Raw genomic sequence first — 21,744 nt, 5'->3', positions numbered from 1 at the left:
TCTTTATTTGAGGGGAAGGAACTATAGGGAACTTTTTGACAGCCGCACATTCGTGCAAGGATGAAAGCTTGTCTGCATGTTTGTGTAAATGCTGCCACTACTTCCTTCCAAAGGCTCCCCTCCCCCAGCCTACAACACCCCATGCGTTCTGTTTTTTTTTTTTTTTTTTACCAGTCACAACTTGTTGAAGTGTGCCAATCAGAAACATGACTCTTTCTCATATAAAAGGAAAAAAAAAAGATCATGTCAGTGTGCTCTTAAGATTTCGTCCTTTTCACGTCCGTGCTCATACGTCCTCTGCCTGCAGTGTGTGGACGATGTCTGCTGCTGTGAGACTTACCAAAGAGATGCTGACTTTGGCCGCCTTTATGCTCCTCATCCCTGCATACCGGTGTTCTGTAACAAATGGTACAGTATAAGCTTGTGCTTTTTAATGTTACTTACTGTTTTTCCTTGCATTTCATGGATATTTGTCATATGTTGAGGCTCAGTTATTGTAGCCAACGTAGTGGCAAAATAATTACTTGTTTTACTGCACATACCTTGACCTGACATTGCCTACATTTCCAATATTAATATTCCCTTTACTATTCTTACTGATGTACTGATGTCAGCTTTATGGCATAGGCTACAAGAAAAAAAAGCAAATAAAATCTTGGTCTTGGAGGTCATAAACCAACTTTTGGAATCAAACAAACTGTCAAAGCTTAAATACAGCAAAATTGCATTAACAGTTGATTTAAGGATGCTTTGAGTGCATCTTCAGCTTCTCTGAGTTATACAGGAAACAGTGCACTGAAGAGGGGATGTTTTGAAAAGAAAACAGAAGAGAAAAGTTTAAAAATGGACCCTGGACAATTACATGACATAATTCAATACAACTGTAACACATTAATGCTTTAATTTGTTTGCATTTGGGGGGAGATTGTTAGGCTTATTATTCAACAAAAAGGTTTAGAAGCTTCCCACATAAGATTTAAAGCAGTGATAGGTGCATGGGTTTAGTTAATCAATGCATTTCTAAGCACATTTGGAAATAAGTCTGTTATTACTTTTTTCCTGCAGATTCTCCATTTACACTCACTAATAGGGCCTCTGGAGTTTGCATGCTGAAAAAACTGTCCCGCTGCCTTGACATGCGCTGGACGACAGGCAACAGGATTTTTGTAACCACCACAAGAAAGTGCCTGGGCGCGCAGGGCAAAAGCGTGGGCAGTGAAGTGAACCAGTACGACTGTGACAACAAGAGTTACCTCCAAAAGTGGGAATGCAAGAACGGAACGCTGCTCGCTCTCAAAGATCAGCAGCTTTTCATTGAAGTCAAGGCTGATGGATCGATGGCGCTTTCCAGGACTGTTGGGCCAAATAATCAGCTCACAATCACTGGGACATCTAGTGGTGCCTGTTCAAGAACAAACAGAGGTAAAAATAAATATTAATAATACTGCATAAGGAGGCTGGCAGTACTCTGGTGAGAACTCACCTTCTTCAAAGTGGCCCTTCAAAATTCCTATCTCCAAATCTGATAAAGTTTGTTAGCTTCCGTTTCCTGCTGTTATATTAACTTTTACAAAGAAGGTAAGGTTCATTTTTGGGTGTGTAACAAATGTGTTTCCAGTTGAGAAAGAAAGGACATTATTTGGATTTATCCAAGACAAATAGTTAAAATAGTCTGTGTATGAAGTATTCCATTGTTTTTGATGGTCAAATTAGGTTTTTTGTTTTAATTTAGATTTATTAACCTCCTTTTCCCCACCTCCAGTGCTTTACAGCATTGGTGGAAATGCATTCGGGAGGATCTGCATGTTTCCCTTCATGTACAAGGACCGCTGGTTTGCAGACTGCACTACATATGACTCCTCAGTGAAACGTGCCTGGTGTGCAGTGGAAACCAAATATGAAAATGAAAAGTGGGGATACTGCCCAAGTTCTTGTGAGTTTTTAGTAAATCTTTTTTTATAACCTCCCTGCCGTGATTTGGAAGCCTAAAATAGCATCAAATAAATTACTCTGGAGATACAAACCCAGCATAACATGACATGAAGGTTTCTTAATCTTTTTGTGTGTGACTGCACAGCCACAGAGCACTGGAGCAAAAACGTGGTAACAGGAGCATATTACCAGATGAACCCGCAGTCTGCTCTGACTTGGGCACAGGCTGAAACCAGCTGCAAACAGCAGTCTGCCTACCTGCTCAGCATCACCAGCCCCAACCAGCAGGCCTTCGTCTCAGGTATGGTGCCACCTGTTGGATGCTTGCAGGCACTGAAACAGAAACATGGCAGTTGTCTACACTGTATTACATCTTTCAAATGGGTTCATTTAAAAAAGAAAAACATAATTTTAATCTGATACAGATCTTAGTTAAAAATTCAAAGGCTCTACAAACTACTACAATACCTGACAAGCTATTTTTCTCTATGCATTAATGCCTAGGTATTATGTATTTTGTCTATGTATTCATCATTTGGTTAAAAGAACAGTATGTTTATATTCATGTTGCAAAAAAAAAAAACGTTTTAACCCTGAAAAGGAAGAACCAGGTATAAAAGGTAGAAATAATGGATGAATGGAAAAGAGTAATAGACCATTTACTTTCTGCTTTTCTTTTTTTTTGTTTGTCTCTCTTTGAATAAACAAATGCACAGCATTAATCGGACCAGCTAGAAATAAACTTTGGATCGGCTTAGTTTTGAATCCTGAACACGGTTGGCAGTGGAGCGATGGGAAACCTTTTTGCTACCTGAGATGGGATGCTGGTAAGTCTTCAAGCTTCGTTAGCTGGTGAACTACAGAGACAACTATATAAACAGATGTAGACAGCAGACACCGGGGTGTTCAGAGGGTGGGACTGCAGGTCAGGATGTCAGTAGGTATCCAACAGACACATTTATATTGACAAGTAGAGGTAAACACTGGGATGATCAGAGGTTGAGGCTCTTGAATTGGATTCTAAATTTTACGGGGAGCCAATGGTGGGAAGCCAACACAGGAGAGACGTGATCTCTTGCTGATTCCTCTCAGGACTCGCGCTGCTGCATTTTGGATCAGCTGGAAGCTATTCAGAGAATTTCTTGGGTGTCCTACTAATAACAAATAATCTAGCTTTGAAATGAAAAATGGGTTGATTAGTTTTTCAGCATCACTCTGGGAGAGGAGGCTCCTAATCTTGGTAATATTACAGAGGTGAAAAAAGCCTGTTGTACAAACCTGATTCATATACTGTTTAAATGACAAATCCTGATAAAAAAACTCCAAGGTCTCTCACAGTTGTACTAGAGACCATTACAAAATGGTGTAATCTGTTCCTAAGGTGTTTAACCTCCGTGTTATCAGAGTTAACAAAGCAAAACGTTTGTAGAGATCCACACCTCAATTTCACTGCATTAGAGATCCATATTCATATTCTTATTTGTTAATTTGATCAGTGTTTTTTTGTATATTTTGACTTGGCATCTATTGGATTGCTCCAACAGTGTTTCATTGTACTTGTACAATGACAATACAGATATATAATCTAATGTCCTCAAGACATACCTGACGGTTGGCTAACTGTTCTGTTACACCTGGCTTCATAGATGAATACAGCTGTGTATCATCAGCATAGCAATAAAAAAATGACGCTGGATAATACTTCTCAAGGGCTGCATGTATAAACTGAACAAGCCTGGCCCTAGCATTGAACCCTGTGGGACACCAGAAAATCTTTGCATGTGCAGAAGAAACATAATTAACATGAACAAATTAGAATCTGTCACTGCTTCTTATATCTGAACTATACAGATGTAGATTAAAAAGGAAGAAAAGTTGTGAGGGGTGGGGGTCTCACTGTGAAACTTTAACCGCCCCAAAATGTGACTAATTTTAATTCATGTGTCAACATGATTTGATCTAGCAACTAATCAAACATAGCTTATGGAGAAAAAAAAGTCTACCAGTAATTAAGAAATTACACTTCAGTTAGTATGATTCATGAGCATGGCAGCATGTGTGTGAAAGCAACATACCAAACAAAGATATTTCACCCTACACGAATATTTAGGGAATGGTATCATGTTTTTGCTGATTGTTTCAACAGTTGATAAAACTACTGATTAGATGGTTGTTATTTTTCTTTCGTCAATCAATCTTTAATACAGTTGATCTAAATGTATCACTCAAGAATACTTACAACTTTTATGATTTAGAAAAGCTCCCCAACTGATTTTGTGCAATATTTGATCATGATACTGTTGACATGCAACTCTTTGGAAGGAAATCATGCCACAAATCATGAAATCATCATCTGTTTTTAGGCAACCCACTTCCAAATCCAGGATACAACTGTGCTTTTCTTGACTCTACTGGCCAGCATAAATGGCAAAGTTCATCCTGCACCAAGAAACTGGGATACATCTGCTACAAAGGCGGTGCCCCGCCAGCTCCACCACACAGTATGAAAACAATAGCACATTATGATACGTTTGTCTTGCTGCTGTAACGTTTTGTTTAGAGTAAGAATCGACTGTGTAATATTATTCACTCAGTCCATGTGTGGCTTTTTTTATCTTCAGTTGAGCAAGGATTTTGTTCAAGCCCCTGGATCCCTTACAATGGCCACTGCTTCCATCTGAAGCGCACATCTCAAACATGGTCTGATGCTCGGACAGAGTGCCAAAAGGAAGGAGCTGACCTTGTGAGCATCCGTGATGTGGAAGACCAAAGCTTTGTCATCTCTCAACTTGGATATGGTACATGACAACCAAATTACCTTGAAACAAAACAACACAATTCTGATAGCAAATATGTTTAGAAGGAGATAGAACTGGATCTGGATCAACCAAACATTGTGTTAAGTCATCATATCTGTAGGCTAATACTTGTTCCAGTGTGCTTTTAGACATGTGAGAAAGTTGCTCACCATTCAACTCCTGACGATTTGATGAGTTCATTAATGAGTTCATGAATGTGTATTTATTTAGTACCAAATCCAATTAATAATGTAATCCAGCTGTCTGTTGGATTTTTCTTTAATTGCATTATGTAGTTTATGCAGAAAGCTCAAGCTCTCTCTCCTTCCTCTTCCTGCGTGTGGCCCAAAAATCGATCTCTGCAAAACAATATGCTTCTAACAATCAACATGAGGAGCTCATGAGACAGAACTAATAAAATATAGCTATATGTTGCAACCAAGTAATAAGCAGATGATGCACTTGAGTCCCATGTCATATTTATCTATTGCCAGTTAGAAAATAGTTAGAAAGTATGCTATTTAATTTCTTTAATACATATAATGTCAGCTCCTCTCTCCACGTGTCTGGAGAAGAATTGGAAAGAAAAGTTGCAGAAGAGTTGAGTGAAGTGAGATGAAGAGATATGCTGACAGATTTCACGATGTCCTTGCTATGACGCACGATACCAAAAACTCAGATGCACCGTTTACTGACTGACATTTTTTGTAACTCTCTGTGTTGGCAGGAGCCAGTGATGAACTTTGGATTGGACTGAATGACAGGAAGACAGAGGGACTGTTTGAGTGGACTGACCACACAACTGTCAGCTTTACTACCTGGGAGTACGGGGAACCATCGATCTCCTCCTCAGAGACAGAAGACTGCGTTTTCATCAGAGGGGAGGTAAGAAACACCATATGGATTTGAGTGTGCATATTGAATCTTTTAAACAAGTTGTATATGTGGAAATCATATGTTGGATTTACCAACATATTTGACCTGTCTGACAATATTTAAGTTCAATACAATACATGAAAAAGTAAATATTGTCAACGCATGAAAGGAAGCAACAGTCTCTTTTTTAAATAATACATATGACTTATAGGGGATTGTATGGTTTTCTCTGCATAAGCAAAAACTAACCTGAATAAGTAGCCATGCAAGTTATGCAACAATTCTTCCAACTATTTGTGACATTGTTTTCAAAAAGGAAAGGCACTAATCAAGAGGAGTTTAAATGTTGCAACATATCTAACCGGTTGAAACTTGCAATAAAAAAATATGCAAACCTTTTACACCCTTTTTTCTTGCAGAATGGAAACTGGGCAGATGGCACGTGTGATGACAAACATGGTTCTATATGTATGAAACAAAGTGCCGCTGAAGCAACCGGACCGGAAGAAGAGAGGGATTTTGGCTGCAAAGCTGTGAGTTAATCAGTTGTTGATTATGGAGGTAGATTTGTGTCTTAATTATTCAATCAAAAAAAAGATTGCTTCAATCAAAAAATATATTTTCAATGGAGAAAAAAATGGTCACTTCAATCAAAAAAAATTTTTTTCAATCAAAGAAAAAAAGTGTTTGAAAGCAAAAAAATATTTTAGAAATGCATTTGAACACTGTTTTTCTTTGATTGGAAATTTTTTCTTTGATATAAGTGAATTTTTTTTGAAGCAACCTTTTTGATTGAAGTAGTGTTTTTTGTGTTTAGGCCATATTATGGGTAGGACATTTGTGTCTTTATCATTTAATCAAAAAAGAACTTGCTTAAAAAAGAAAAAAATATTTTCAATAAAAAAAAATCACTTAAAAAAAAACGTTTTCAATCAAAGAAAAAAAGTGTTTGAATGCAAAAAAATATTTGAGACCCAAAAAATTGCATCTGAACACTTTTTTTGGATTGAAAATATTTTTTTTCGATTTGAAGTGATTTCTTTTTTGATTGAAGTGAAAAAGGTTTTGAATTCTTTTTTTTTTTTTGATTGAATCATTTTGACACAAACATCTCGCAGTGGGCGGATGCTTCCCCATTGGTCAGCCCAGAGTCAGACATGTTTGTTTAAGGCCTACATCTTACTTTACTAATGTACTGTTTGCACAGATGCAGGGGACTGACTCTTTATTTTCAAAATGTATATGTCAAGTTTTAAAATGCAACCCCTCTGTTCTAATAAGTGCTTGATTTCCTTCAGGGTTGGAGAAGACACGGATCCTTTTGCTATCTTGTAGGAACGCAGACAAAGACATTTGATGAAGCTAAAGAAGACTGCATGAGCTATGAATCCTATTTAGCAGATGTCTCAAATGGGTATGAATGTTTTGTGTTTTAATAGGTCCATATCTACTCTAGATATATTTTATAGCTATAGGTATATTTTGTTTAAGTTTACCAGTTATCTTTTAACTTTGAAAATCTCTGCAGGGTGGACAATGCATTCCTTGTGAGCCTGGTGGGGCTGAGAGCGGAGAAGCACTTCTGGCTTGGGCTTTCAAATCAGAAAAACATTGATATTTTCATCTGGACCAACAAACAAATTGTGACATTTACCCACTGGAACTCTGGAATGCCAGGTGTGCAAATATACAAAATCTCATCTTTCCAATTGGGGCATAAATGGCAAACATAAAAGCCTAAATTTGAGTATTGTTTACCTAAACATCAAGGTTACCAACAAGGCTGTGTTGCCATGGCAACTGGGACATCAGCTGGACTCTGGGATTTGCTGCCATGCACCAATACAGAAAAATACATCTGCAAGCACCTAGCAGAGGGCGCAGTTTCAACAAATCCACCGCCGACTCAAAAGCCTCCCCAATGTCCAGAAGGCTGGAAGCAAGTGGGAACCAGGAGCGTCTGCTCGAAGGTACAGTACAATCAAACGTCAATTTTAAAGTTAAAAGAGTCTCCCTCCAGCACAGCGAGCTCAGGGAGGGAAACCCTCTGCATCGACCAGGTAGAGGGTGAGAATGCTGGAAACAGACACCAACACACAAGCCAAAAAAAGGGCTGGTGATAGTTGCTATGATACAAAGAAAAATAAAAAACACAAAACAATCAGCAATGATGTCCCTTACTGAGAGTGTCCCATGCATCATCAAAGGTCTCCCAGCTGCCTAGCAGCATCACTCAAGGCCTGGCTCATGCTCACCCCAACTACTTTACTAAAATTCAAAGTCTTGAGGCTAAAGGGAACCTTAAGGCAGAGAGTATTTCTGGCACATGAATCCAAGTGGGAAGCTGCGCGACCAGAGAGAGGTGCGATAAGTAACGGCTCTACCTCCTGTGGGAAGTGCTTGGAACCACAACTAAGCCTGTGGCCAGAGTCCACAGCTTTTTTCCTTATAAGGTTTTCCTACTTTTGGCAATCTTCCGAAGTTCTCAAGACTTGTTGTTTGTGTCGCTTAAAGAACATTAAAAAAAGGAAAAGAAAAAAGGAAGATATCTACAAAGCCAGTCATAGATAGGACTAGATGCCACACTAATGTCATCCAGAGTGACTTTAGGAATGGCTTGTGGTCTATCTGATTGGTTTCATGGATGGTTATGACTGAGTATCATCTGTATAGCTGGGGAAGTGTATGTTGTGTTGCCTAAAAAATATTGCTTTAATGCACTTACCATTATCTCTAAGGGATACTCTGAGAAAGTGTGTTTATAAGCGGCAGATCAGGAGTTATAATGATAGCAAACTAACAAAGAACAATGCATTTTAAAACACCAAAACATTCAAAGGAAGGTGATGAAACAGAAAACAAGTAGTACAAAGCGGTAAAGAGTGAGATGTCTAACTAGAAGAATTAATTTAACAAAATTTAGTCAGGCATGAGTTGTGACAGGAGGTAAACAGGAAATATAACATAGCCTTGTCAGCAAATGTCAACATGTCACTCACCTGTCTGTCATCTACACAATCTTTTTTGTAGAAACTTTCTTCTGCAAAGGAGCAGACCTGCTCCTTTTCTGCAGGTAGAGAGACGTCCTTACTGAGAGATAGTCTTTTTAAAAGCGTGTTTCTAGTTGCAGGAATTAAGTGTGTTACAATTATGCCGTTCTCTCTAGTATGAATACCGGTGGTGGTTGGTTGGTTGGGGTTTACTGTGTAGATGAGCACATATATTGTATAAATACTTTCCGGTGCCCGCTTGCTTTCACACAGCTCGTTAGTCATACAGTACATCTTTATGTTTCAACAGAAGCATCTCCTCTTGTCTAAAGTTTTTCACAGGGCCTCGCTCACAGGAGAAAACGTGGTTTGAGGCCAGAGATTACTGCAAGGCCATTGGGGGAGATCTGTTGAGCATCCACAACGCTGCTGAGCTGCGTTTGGGACGGTAAGTACCAGTGAAACACTGCCTGATAATCAAAACACCATTTTATGTTTGAAAAGAAATAGTGCGTAATGCGTGGATCTTTGTTGTTGTTGAGAATCAAAGAGCATATAGTCCAACATAAGGTAAGATAAGAAGAAGGAAGTTATAATAAGAGAACAAGCCGTGTATTCTTCATGGTCACATGACAAATATACTGAATATGAAACGGACATGACTGTGACCACACTCATACCTTTTAAGACTTTTTGTGTACGTACCTTGCACACAAATGATGACGCCACTCCCTTTCTGAATGGGCCATTAAAGCAGATTTTTGGCTGCTTTACAGAAATAGAGGCATTAGAGGGAAATCAGATAATCATGAATTCATAAAGAATGATTTTAAGTTATAATATATGACATTTTAAAACTACAGGAAAGACAAGACATTTGTACACACTAATGTAGGTTCAGCGGCTTCCTCCCACAGTCCAAAAACATGCATAGTAGGTTAATTGATGATTCTAAATTACCCGTAGGTGTGTGAGTGTGAGTATGTCTGGTTTTTTGTATATATTGGGCCCTGCGATGGACTGGCAAAGAATAAAGCGGTTATAGAAAATGGATGGATGATGGTCTACGAATAACTGTGGCAACAAAGTCTGTATCTACTGATCTTTCAAGACACTTGTCCACACATATGTAGCTTCCAAAAGTACTGAAGTTGTGACCGAGCTCTTTTAATAACCTAATTATCTATGGATTTATTTTTAATCTGATGCACCATGTGGTTGTGTCTATTCAACTGTATACTTCCTAAGCCTCCTTACAGCGAACATACATCATCGGTTCAACGTAGAAGTATAAGCCACCTTATGGGTGATACATTAAGGATGAATCTATACTGCAGTCATGTTCCAGTGTTGGCACCAATAGGGCAAGCCAAATAAGGATTTTGTTTTGTTTTAGTTCTGGATAATGTAGGTTAAAGCTAAAACTTTACAGCTGAAGCTTAAACAAGAGCTTCTGACACAACTACATCCTGGACACTACTCCTGTAAGCAAGTGTGAAAGGCTCTATATTTGTGTGACATTTTTAAATTTTTCTTTTTATTTACTTCAGGGGTGGAAAAGGTTGGATTGGCCTTCATATCTCTGATACAAACATTGGTTATGCATGGACTGATGGAACCCCGGTTGGTTGATGCGTTTCATATCATATATCATTTCTTATTTTAGTTAATAACTATGAAAGAAAACATAATCTTGCTGTTTTTCCTTTTCTCTTTTTGTGCCCTGACAGTTTAATTTCCAGCACTGGCAGGATGGGGAGCCAAACAATTTTAATAATGACGAATCTTGTGTTGAATTTGTCATACACAATTGGGATGAGCAAGGCTCGTGGAATGATCTGAACTGTGAAAGTTACAATGACTGGCTGTGTCAGATCCGCGCAGGTATAGTGGAGAAAATGAGCTCTATGCCTTTTCTTAAAGTATATTGTAGTGTATGAAGTAGTAATATATATATATATATATACACACACACACAGTAGAGACCAAAAGTTTGGACACACTTCCCCATTTGTTTGAATGAGAGGGTGTGTCCAAGTCTGTAGTGTGTGTGTGTGTGTATATATATATATATATATATATATATATATATATATATATATATATATATATATATATATATATATATATAAAACAGAGCACAGGCCTGGACTGAGACAAAAAATCAGCTTATCCACAACATGTCAAATAGCACTAACATGAATTAATCAACCCTGTTTGATATCATTTGAGTCTTAGTGATGTGCCGCACAGTCCCCCCTCCGAGAAGATCCATTTCAAAGCTCATTTGAGACTAATACCAATGTTCAGCAAAGTTATTGAAAGCATATGAATGTTGGTTACAGCATTTTTATGTCAAAATGTCTTCTTTCGGATCCCGCTTTACAACAGACAAAAGAAGTGTATTTGGACCAGATTCTCCTTCAGTGACCCAAAAGTATGAGAGTATGAGATCAGACTAGACTGACATTAACAAACAGAGCCGAGAAAATGACAGTTTATTTTTTACTTACTTCTCTTTCTTTAAAAACCTAACACCTGTTTGTCCTCTTACAGGAGTGACGCCAAAACCACCTCCGAATGACACAGTGGTCGGTAAGTTCACAGGTTCAAGGTGACAAATAATTACGTTAATAACATTTCTACAGTTGAGCCAATTCTATTGATGATATTAAGATCTAACAACTGCCAACTAGTTTAACTGAGTGTATAAAGCAATGAAAAGGAGAATCAGCACCTCAGAATCTGACACCGCGTTTTCTTGAGTCAGGACAGTGAAAGGTGGACTGATACGACATCTGCAGTAATGTGGATTCTGTACCAGTCAGCTGTGGAGTTTAACATAAATTAAAGACTCTGTGCTTATTATTTAGTTTATGTTCCTACCCTCACCTAAAATCATAAACTGTGTGCAGTGAAATGGAAACAGCTGAAACTAGATATCTCAGCAGGGTGGCAGGTCTTCCTTTAGAGATAAATTGAGAGGTAGAAGATCTTGAGGCAGACCGAGGATGCAGTGGGGAGATTATATTCCTCGGCAGGCCTGGGATGACCTTGGTGTCATCCTGGAAGAGCTGGAGGAGTTGGCTGGGAAAAGACAGGTCTGGCCCTCACAGCTTAGCCTGCTGCTGTGATCCAAACTGGACGAGCAGAAGTTGAAGGATGGATGGATGGAATTAGGTTTTTCTGATGGCCACAGCAAAAAAAAACAAAAAAAAATGTCTTATTTTAAAATACAAAGTTGCAAAGCTGTTAAATTGTGTTGATTGTGCCGTGCAAAAGTGCAATAAATCCACATTTAGTGGATCACACAGCGAAAATGTAAACAGTAAATCCTATTGTTTTTGCTTTAAAATGACACAAAACATAAATAGATTATCTATAAAGTTGAAGGCATTCATTTGTTTTCTGTAACAACTAACATTTTCAAATTAGGATAATCAGTTCATCTCTCCACTTTTACAGAATATAACACCACAGCGGATGGTTGGCTTATATGGAGAGGGAAGCAGTATTTCATTAACAGAGTCTCAAAGTCCATGGAGGAAGCTCGCTACTTCTGCCAGCAAAGACACGGGGACTTAGTGTCGATAGAGAGCAAAGATGAAAATAATTTCATATGGAAACAGGTAGGAACTTCTCAGTTTACCTAAAACGCATTTGAATTAGATACGCACCGTTTACCAGGTTAAAACTATGTTTTTCCACATCTGGGTGTTTACAGGTGTCCAGAAGCTATGGGTCATTTTATATCGGTATGTCGGTGGATCTCGATGGGTCATTTTGGTGAGTACTACTCAGCATCCCCACCTGGATCAACTACAGGAGAGGCACAATGGGAGCAGAGTTCTAGCTGATTGAGCTAGTATAACCAGTCATTATAATTTGAGTCTATAATTTGACCTCTGTGCTTGAAGGTGGATGGATGGTACGCCACAGACATTTCAAAGATGGGACGAGAATCAGCCGAATTCTGAAACCTTTGATGAGAACTGTGTCATTCTGACTTATCACATGGGTGAGTAAAAGTGCAATCTGCTGCCCGCAGATTAAACTCAAACCGCGTAAGATCTGTGGATAAGGTTCATTTGATCCCTTGATGCCCTTGAGTTACAGAATATTTACTGTTCCAAACAGGGTACTGGGGAACTACTAACTGTGGAAGAGAGATCCAGTCCATCTGTAAACGAGTAATCTCACCTCCTGTCAACTCGACCGCAGCCCCGACGCCTCCTCCTAAAGGCGGCTGCACACCCCCATGGAGAAAATTTGGCAAAAAGGTCAGAAATCACTGTCTGCTGAGCACTTTATTTTCATTACACACATTTGTTCAGCTCCTAAATTCATTCTTATGGCTGGGAATGTAATTATTGTAGTTCATTGAATTTTTTCTTTTAACTCACAGTCTCACAAACTCACAATTACGACAATTACTAACAGGTCTCATGCTTTATATCATGCTTTCCCTGCCGTTTTTAAATGTTTGAAATATACTTTAACCGTAACATATTTAATTTTCAGCTTGTCAGCTGTCATTTTGAGAGATGCATGATTAGTTCAATTCGACATAAAACTTTTGAAAGGGCAGGCGTAACAGGGACTTCTACTTTTATACATTTTTCAAAACAACTCTCTTTACTGAGCTGCATGTGCAGGTCCTCTAGAGTCTAAACTAACCCCGCCCATGATCCATCCACATGTGCAGTCCTCCCCTGCCCCCATTGGGATGTGATTTAGCTCATTTGTACAGAGAGGTGTGTCATCAATATAAATAGGTATCAAAATCACATAATATGGAGAAGACAGAAAGAGAGAATGACTAGGAGACCAAAAGAGAGTAGTTTTAGTTGCATAAAAGTGAATGACAAAAGTTTGTTTGGGCTGCTTTAAAGGCAATGACGACTCCACAATTTAAGTGTAAATAGAAAATAATTCAGTAAAGAAATAAACAAGCAATTCATCACATGTAGATCAACATTCATCAACATTCTTAAGTCGATGTAAGGCCTGCAGTTTCTTTTTTAATCTGATGATAATCAAATTTTCTTTTGTTGAATGACCGTCAACCACATGCAATATATATTTCTTTTGAGCGTTAAACTGTATGATAAATAAATAAATTAATAAAGTCCTTAAATAGTTTTCCATTTCCCCCGAACCTGCAGAAGTTGACATGGCCTTCTTTTTATGGCGGATACATGTTTGTGTGTGTGTGACTTAGGAATGGGCGATATTTTACCGTTCACGATAAACCATCAAAAAAATTCCCCACGGTGAGAATTTGTCATCTCGCGGTAAAAATGATAAATTCCTGTTGATGATGTTTTTGTGTAAAGCTGATTTATTGTTCTGTGTTAAATCCACGCACAATGTACGTGAAGGAAGGAAGGAAGGAAGGAAGGAAGGAAGGAAGGAAGGAAGGAAGGAAGGAAGGAAGGAAGGAAGGAAGGAAGGAGCCTAGAAAGAAAGAATGAAAGAAAGAAAGAAAGAAATGAGCCTAAAAAGAAAGAAAGAAAGAAAGAAAGAAAGAAAGAAAGAAAGAAAGAAAGAAAGAAAGAAAGAGAAAGAAATGAGCCTAGAAAGAAAGAAAGAAAAGAAAGAAATAAGCCAAGAAAGAAAGAAAGAAAGAAAGAAAGAAAGAAAGAAAGAAAGAAAGAAAGAAAGAAAGAAAGAAAGAAAGAAAGAAAGAAAGAAAGAAAGAAAGAAAGAAAGAAAGAAAGAAAGAAAGATAAATTCCCGTTGATGACGTTTTTGTATTGATATTGTTTTTATCGTTATCGGGATAAATGCCAGAAATTATCGTGATAAATGTTTTTTGTCCATACCGCCCATCCCTAGTGTGACTGGGTTGTAGTGGGATATGTGGCCAATAGGCATCGTCAAGGTTAAGTCAAGTAAAGTAAGTAAAGCTGCCTCTAAATTGAGGAATCTGTGTGTGGTTGTTTTGTTGTTTGATGAGGTTGTTGGCGATAGCAGCTAAGCTGGGCGAAGAGAATCGATCCAGGTTTTAACATCTAAACTTTACAATCTAATCTCCCAATAACAGTGTTACAACATTGTTACTGAACGCAAGATCACCTGGGAAGATGCGCGGAAACAGTGTGTCATGATGCGAGGAAATCTGGTCTCCATTCCCTCGAGACAAGTGCAAGGTTTGCTTTGTTTTTCTTTGTTGGTCGATTTTGGCCGTGTTCATTGTAAATGGCATAGAGCAGGGGTCGGCAACCGCAGCTCTAGAGTAGAGCTCTTTACTGCCGCCCTAGTGGCTCCCTGGAGCGTTTTCAAAAATGTTTGACCTTTTTTTTTTGTCTTTTTTTCTTTTTTTCCCTTTTTCTCTTTTTTTTCTAATTTTTTTTAAAACTTTTTTCTTCTTTTTTCCTTTTTTTCTATTTTTTCTTCCTTTTTCCTTTCCTTTTTAATCTCGACATTTAAATTTTTTCTCGACATTTCGACTTTTTCTCGAAGTGCATAATGAAAAAGAAATCTTCCCCCAGTTATAACTGATATAGATACATGCAGCATTTGTTGCCTTCATTCTTATACAAGACTTTTCATTTTTTGCGGCTCCAGACAGATTTGTTTTTTGTGTTTTTGGTCCAATATGGCTCTTTCAACATTTTGGGTTGCCGACCCCTGGCATAGAGGAAAGTATATCCATCATGATTTGACACAAAATGATGTATACACTGTAAGTTAAACCACTATGATTACCTGTTTGCATAACTGCAATATTATTCTTTGTTTTCTTACGCTGTTTCAGCATTTTTGACCATCAGAATGGCTGACGTGGGAGCAACAGACTTGTGGATTGGCTTAAATAGTTTAAGACAAGATGGATTTTACTGGACGGATGGAAGAGTGCGGAAATACACCAACTGGGGTTATTCTGTGAGTAGACACAATATAATTTCAAGTTTAGTGTATATTTTTACATGGAAAACATTAATTGCAAAGTCCCCTTGTTCAGTGTTTCATCTGTGAACTTTGAGTAAAGTGCATCACTTTTTTTTTAATTATTATTTTTGTTTAAATCTGGCTTTCCTCTTTAGACAAATCAACGTCGACCTGGAACATTTTATCAAAGATGGAACGAGGTAAACACATTCAAAATTCCTCACTTTTGTTATTATCTTGAACAGGCAAAAATAACTGTAAATTATGAATTCAGACGTTATCCTGAAAATATCGTCACTCTTTACCAGGAAGATTGTGTAGCGATGACCAGCAATTCTGCTTTCGGGATCGGTAAATGGTGGATTAAGTCCTGCACGGACGTCAACGGATTTGTCTGTCATAAAAATCTGGGTGAGTTCACGCGTGTTAACGATGTAGAAGAACGGTGATGAAACCGGTGCAAAGCTCCATTCAGGGCTGCAAGTCATTATAGTCTACCACAGTAATACAATAAGGTTTTGTGAATAAAGAGCTACAACAGTGATGGAAAAATACCATGCCTTTTTTTTATTGTTGTGAACAGACTCATCTATCCCGGATCAACCAGAACCAATAGACCCCAACATCTACGTCCGTCTGGGAAACGACAGCATAAAAGCCGTGACTCAAAATCTCACGTGGGAAGATGCCATGAAGCGCTGCACAGGTGACAAGGCCAACCTGGCCAGCCTACGAAACGAATGGACACGGGCATATGTCGAGCTCCTGGCTATAAACCTCAGAGCTCCTCTGTGGATCGGACTCAACAAAGCGCAGGTAAAGAAGCCTTTAGTCATATTCAAATGAGATATTCTAAAATTAGTGAGTGACTGTAGATGAAAGTTCTGACATTCAAAAGACAGAAGAATGAGCATTAAAAAAAATCTGATCCACTCTTGCTTTCAGACCGGAGGCTACTTTCGGTATATTGATGGCTGGCACATGAGCTCTGCCAACTGGGCTGAATCAGAACCACAAAGAGACAGACCTTGTGTTTACATAGATGAGGACGGAGCATGGAGAACGGCGTTCTGCAACCAGTCCATGAAGAGTGTCTGTATGCAGTCCACAGGTACAGTACGACTCTTAGCAAGCCATGAAAAAATGGTTGCAACTTGCTTCACAGCCGTCAAAGTAGTTGTTCATGCTCAGTTGTTCCATACGGCTAAAACAGGCCCAGCCAAGCATTCAGTACAAAATTATAAAGCATAATGCTGAAAATATGAACCTATTCTTTCAGAAGTCTGAGTCTTACTGAGCGTAACAGTAGCATATTTAAGAATTGTGAGACTTTCACAGCTGGGGTTTACAGAAACCTGAAATGGCCTCGTAATCTGCAGAGGAATGGATTTTCCAGCCAAATATCAGAGGGGCGATTGTGGAATAAAATCATGAGCATAGAGCAAAACAAAACATTATTGATTACAGTCAGTTACCCGCCGCTCATATAAAACTATGTCCAAATGTTGACAACGTTGGCCAGCTGGGCGCCATAACTGCAAATTGATGTGATGTGAGTCCTGTGCAGAAAAATATTTATCATAAACAAAATGGTTTCAGGTGACCGAATATTGATTTTTTTAATTTTTGTCTTGAAAATGAACAACTTTATTTTTTTTCCTATTAGATATATATAAAATACCAACAGTAACATCCAATGCTGACCTTTAGAAATAGGCTCAGAGCTGATAATAATAATAACAATAATAATGGTTTTGATTTATATTAGGATTTTCTTGGACACTGAAAGTGCTCATTATGGCGACATTATTAATTCATACTTGGTGATGGTAAACTACAAGTGTAGCCACAGCTGCCCTGGGGCAGACTGACAGAAACGTGGCCGCCAATCCACGCCAACGGCCTCCCCGACCACGGCAGGAACATTCACACACCAGCGATGGCCTCATTTTATTTTTTAATTAATTAATCAACACTGTCCCTACTCGTTGCAGATGTGCCACCAACACTCTCCACCACCTTTCCTGGACGCTGTCCCGAAGATACGAATCTGGAGTCCCAACAGAGCTACACCTGGCTGCCATACAAGGGTCACTGCTATCTGTTTATCACGGATGAAATTGAATGGGCAGATGCAGCAACCAGCTGTGTAAGGCACGGTAAGAAACTGCTGTAGACTGACTTTATGGTCAGCGTATAGCGGTGTGATGAATGTCTGTTCCGTTTAGCAACAGTTTGATGACTTTCTGTTGTAAAGGTGGAACCCTCGCAAGCATTGAAGATCCTCTTGAGCAACAATTCATCCAAAGCAATATAGAGATATTCCAAGACAGCCACACGTCCTTCTGGATCGGCCTGTACAAAACACACAAAGGTATAGCAATACACCAAGATACTTGATAATGAGACTTCAAAATGCTAAAAGTCATAACGGATTTCTGTTGGGCTCTAGGGACGTGGTTGTGGTTGGACCAAACGGTCATGGACTACGTTAACTGGGACGTAGACGAGCCTGAGTCTGACTACGGTGCCATCACGACCGTGAGTGGGGCTTGGAATTCAGGTCGCAGATGGCACGACCGCTCATACATTTGTAAAACCCCCAAAGGTAAAATACTTCACGAGCATTCCTCACACTTGTGCCTTTGAGGAAGTTACAGTATGTTAAATAATCTGTCTAGACTTGTTTTGTTCCCTGAGCAGTTGACATGAGTTTGGCTTATTAGTGAAAAAGAAGAAGTCACCGTGAGGGGATTATCCAGGGGATTTACACACTTCTAACTCAAATATTTCAATATTGTTTTGGTCCCAAAGGAAAAGTTTACTTTTATTACCATCTGAAGATACACCTAGAGTTGTTTAACTCAGGAATGTTACTTTACTCAACAAAATGAATGTGACAAACTTCCCTTCTTTTTAAGCAATCTTTTAAAGCCAAAAACCAGTGTCCATCTAACTCTGGACAACAAATAAATATTAAGTAGGATGCTTAATAACTTTTTGAGTAGCTTTTCAAATGTTCTTTTTTCTATCTTAAGTCAGTGTTTTAGGTGTTTAACCAGCAAAGTTTGTCTTTGATAGAACGAAGAGATAGAACAAATAGAAAGAGGAAGTAGAAATCCTTCCAACACTAATTAAGTATAAATGTGCATGATTAATAGTAGATGTACAACAGTTAGTTCTACATAAATATCCAAACAAGTAACTTGTTGACATTGAAAATATCATCCTTCATCCTTCATTAGCTCCCTTGCAACAACTTCTGGCCTCAGATCATTTGCTGTTACTCTTATTTTACAGCTTTTCTTTATAAATGTAAAAACGTTGATATTGGAATCTTGCAGACTGAAAATTTGACCTGGACACTGTAAAGTTGTGAAGAAAGAGCTAGTAAAATTACACAATTCGATCCTTTGAAAGAGATTTTGTTGCCTGACCTTTTTTTTCTTTTGTCTTCCCACTAGTGTTGGGCACAGATTCAGTTGTTAATCCTGGTAAGTTTAAAAACCTTTGCAACTTAACAAATTGTATGTTTGTTTGTTTATTTATTTATCGTTATATTTTACATTTAAAGCAGCATTTAATCACTATCTAAATCAATTTAGTATTGCCAAAAAGAAAGCATTTATATATATCAGTGATTACTAAAGTTTTGAATTTTATTTTGAAAAACTGTAACTGATGGTTGTCTGTCTGTTAAATGTGTAGAACCTCCACATCCGGACAGTCGCAGTCGTGTCCACACAAGTGTGGTAGTGGTACTACTCGTTGCCATCACCTCCACACTGATAGTCGCTGGATTGTTACTGTACAAGAAGTCTCCGCAACTCTTAACCACCATTGAAAATCCACTCTACTTCAACAGCGATCAGCCTCAGCCGGATGTGGTCGACACCAATAAACTGATCGAGAATGCAGAAAACCCTGAGCCTATTTTAACTCTGTGATTTGTAAAGTTGCACAAACAATCAGGACATAAATTTAACTGTATACACGCTCATGTTAGACCTAATTTTTGTGGGGGTTTTTTGATTCAGCATAATTCAGTTATTTAACATTATAATTACAATGTGTGCGTTTCAGTGGAGTTGGAAATGTCTAACATCATGGAACAGAACTATTTAGGCTCTAGGATGTCTTAGTGGGAATCATTAGGATTTGATTTTAATTTTTTTTTTACATTTTTTTTTTCCTTTCTACGTATGATTAAATGTAAATAATATGTTCATGTGGTCTTCGTGACCTAAACGCTGTTAATTGCTTGTGTTCTTAAAATATGTAAAGAGATCACTACCTGTTACTTATTAAAAAAAAAAAAAGGACAACTTTTTCCTTTTATTGCATCCCATCTCTGTTTCCAGGTCCTAATAGACAAAAACAAACATGTGACATGTGACTGCTCACAAACAAAAATGTGAGCAGTTTACTTATTTAGCCTTTAATTAACCAGGGGCCTCATTTATAAAAGTGTGTGTAGGATTCATACTAAAAGTGTACGTGCGCTCAAAAGCCGAAAATGGCGTGCGCACAAAAAAAATCCTGATTTATAAAGCCGTGTGCACGCACATCTGCACGCAATGTTCTCTTTATAAATCCCAGTCCACCTGGAAGGTTGCGCACGTGAATTTGCCTCATATCTCGCCCTCTACACGCCCACTTTTTACCATGAATGGTGAATTCAAACTACTTGATGACTGTATTTGCATATAAAAATGCTGAGCATGCGCAGCGGCTTCCTGCAGCCTGTTTCTGGTGTGCGTCAGGATGAATTAGTCATGTGTCGAGCCAGGCCACCATGCCACTAAGTTTCACGGAGACCGAGATGGAGATGTTGTGGATGAGGTGGAGGACAGGAAAACCACATTATTTGGTGGTCACAGTAGTGGCATCACTAACAAAAAGATAGCGAGTGAGTGGCAGCACGTCGTTGCTGCGCTGTAAACGCCGTGAGTGCCACGGACAGATCTGTGGCAGAAATAGAAAAGAAGTGGTATGATCTGAAGGTGGAGGCCAAGAGGAGAGTGGCCCGGCACTTATTTGTTATGTCCTCAGTCACTCTCCAGTTGGAAGTGGTGGGTGACGAGGAGGTTCCCGGCACGGCGTGTCCTGGCACCGCGGCTGCAGCACCAGCAGCACCAGAGCGATCCAAGCGCATGGCGCAGCTGGAAGTGGCCGTGTCCTGACTGACGCTGTGCTTCAAACACAGAGGGACACAATCAGTGCTATTATAAGTCTGATATGTGATGACATTAAAAGTATGACATGAATCTGGCTTCATTTCACCACCTCACCGTCTGCGTCGCCAGTTCCCCATATCTTCAAAATGTTTGTGCGCTAGGATCAAAGTTTGCGTAAAGATACGCATATTTTCCCGTTAGGTTTTTTTTTTTAAATCCCAACCTTTGCGTAGAAGGTGGCGTGCACATCTTTCAAGCCCTGTTTTGTGCACACGCAAGCTTTATAAATGAGGCCCCTGAGTCTTTAGCTTGCTCTTAAAAGGTAGGTACAGACCCTGCAGATCGGACAGAAGTTGGTAGGTCATTCCACCATCGGGGAACAATGGAGGAGAAGAGTAACTACTGATTTCACGCCACGTTGCTGTGGAAGCACCAGGCGTCTGGATGAAGGAAGGCAGGAGCCGTTTGGGTAATTGTTTGACTTGATGCGCGCTGCAACTGGAAGCCAGTGTAGAGTGATTAGCAGCGGAGTGACATGAGCTCTCTTGGGTTGGTTGAAGACCAGACATGCTGCTGCATTCTGGATCATCTGCAGAGGTTTAACTGAGCGTGCAGGAAGGCTGACCAACAAGGAATTACTGTAGTCGATGTGTAACATGACCAGAGCCTGAACCAAGAGCTGTGTCGCATGTTCCTGATGTTGCAAAAAGCGAAACGGCAAGACCGGGAAACCGAGGCAACATGCTCTTTAGGTCAGCTCGCTGTCTAACATGAAACCAATATTCCTAGCAGAAAATGTGGGCACAAGTATGGTGGAATCCAGCTGCACGCTTATCTGAGGAGGTAAGGATGAATAAATAAATAAAGTCAAAGTAGCTTGGTTTCTTATATTTCTTATATATAATTCCATATTCTCATCTCCCACATGTTTCTTATTTATGTGCAGAAAAGGATGTTCTCGTATTTATTCACACAGTAACACTGGCCATGAATCCACATACTTGTTCTCACATCTTCCTGAGGGTTACGGTTAGGTTAAGATCTTCTGTGGTTGAGTCAATAACACCAATATTGCTT

At 39.0% G+C, this 21,744-nt stretch overlaps 1 protein-coding gene across 1 annotated transcript; it reads left to right on the top strand.

Annotated features, from left to right (window-relative positions):
• Nucleotides 1-285: 285 nt before the first annotated feature.
• Nucleotides 286-19,802, top strand: LOC133452866 (macrophage mannose receptor 1-like). Its single transcript, XM_061732572.1, has 31 exons — nt 286-408; nt 1,066-1,422; nt 1,763-1,933; nt 2,078-2,233; nt 2,649-2,759; nt 4,296-4,433; nt 4,554-4,730; nt 5,458-5,615; nt 6,026-6,139; nt 6,905-7,020; nt 7,135-7,283; nt 7,377-7,576; nt 8,929-9,044; nt 10,147-10,219; nt 10,327-10,480; nt 11,153-11,191; nt 12,062-12,225; nt 12,321-12,382; nt 12,514-12,614; nt 12,734-12,876; nt 14,643-14,748; nt 15,357-15,484; nt 15,646-15,690; nt 15,799-15,901; nt 16,074-16,306; nt 16,436-16,601; nt 17,485-17,649; nt 17,748-17,864; nt 17,943-18,098; nt 18,955-18,984; nt 19,199-19,802. The coding sequence occupies exons 1-31, from the start codon at nt 318-320 to the stop codon at nt 19,435-19,437; spliced, it is 4,278 nt and encodes a 1,425-aa protein (XP_061588556.1). The 5' UTR covers nt 286-317; the 3' UTR covers nt 19,438-19,802.
• The last annotated feature ends 1,942 nt before the right edge of the window (nt 19,803-21,744 follow it).

This window comes from Cololabis saira, chromosome 10 (genome assembly GCF_033807715.1).
Source record: "Cololabis saira isolate AMF1-May2022 chromosome 10, fColSai1.1, whole genome shotgun sequence".
Taxonomy (NCBI): domain Eukaryota; kingdom Metazoa; phylum Chordata; class Actinopteri; order Beloniformes; family Belonidae; genus Cololabis; species Cololabis saira.
The sequence above is the reverse complement of the archived record's forward strand: the minus strand, read 5'-3'. Positions and strand labels throughout refer to the sequence as shown.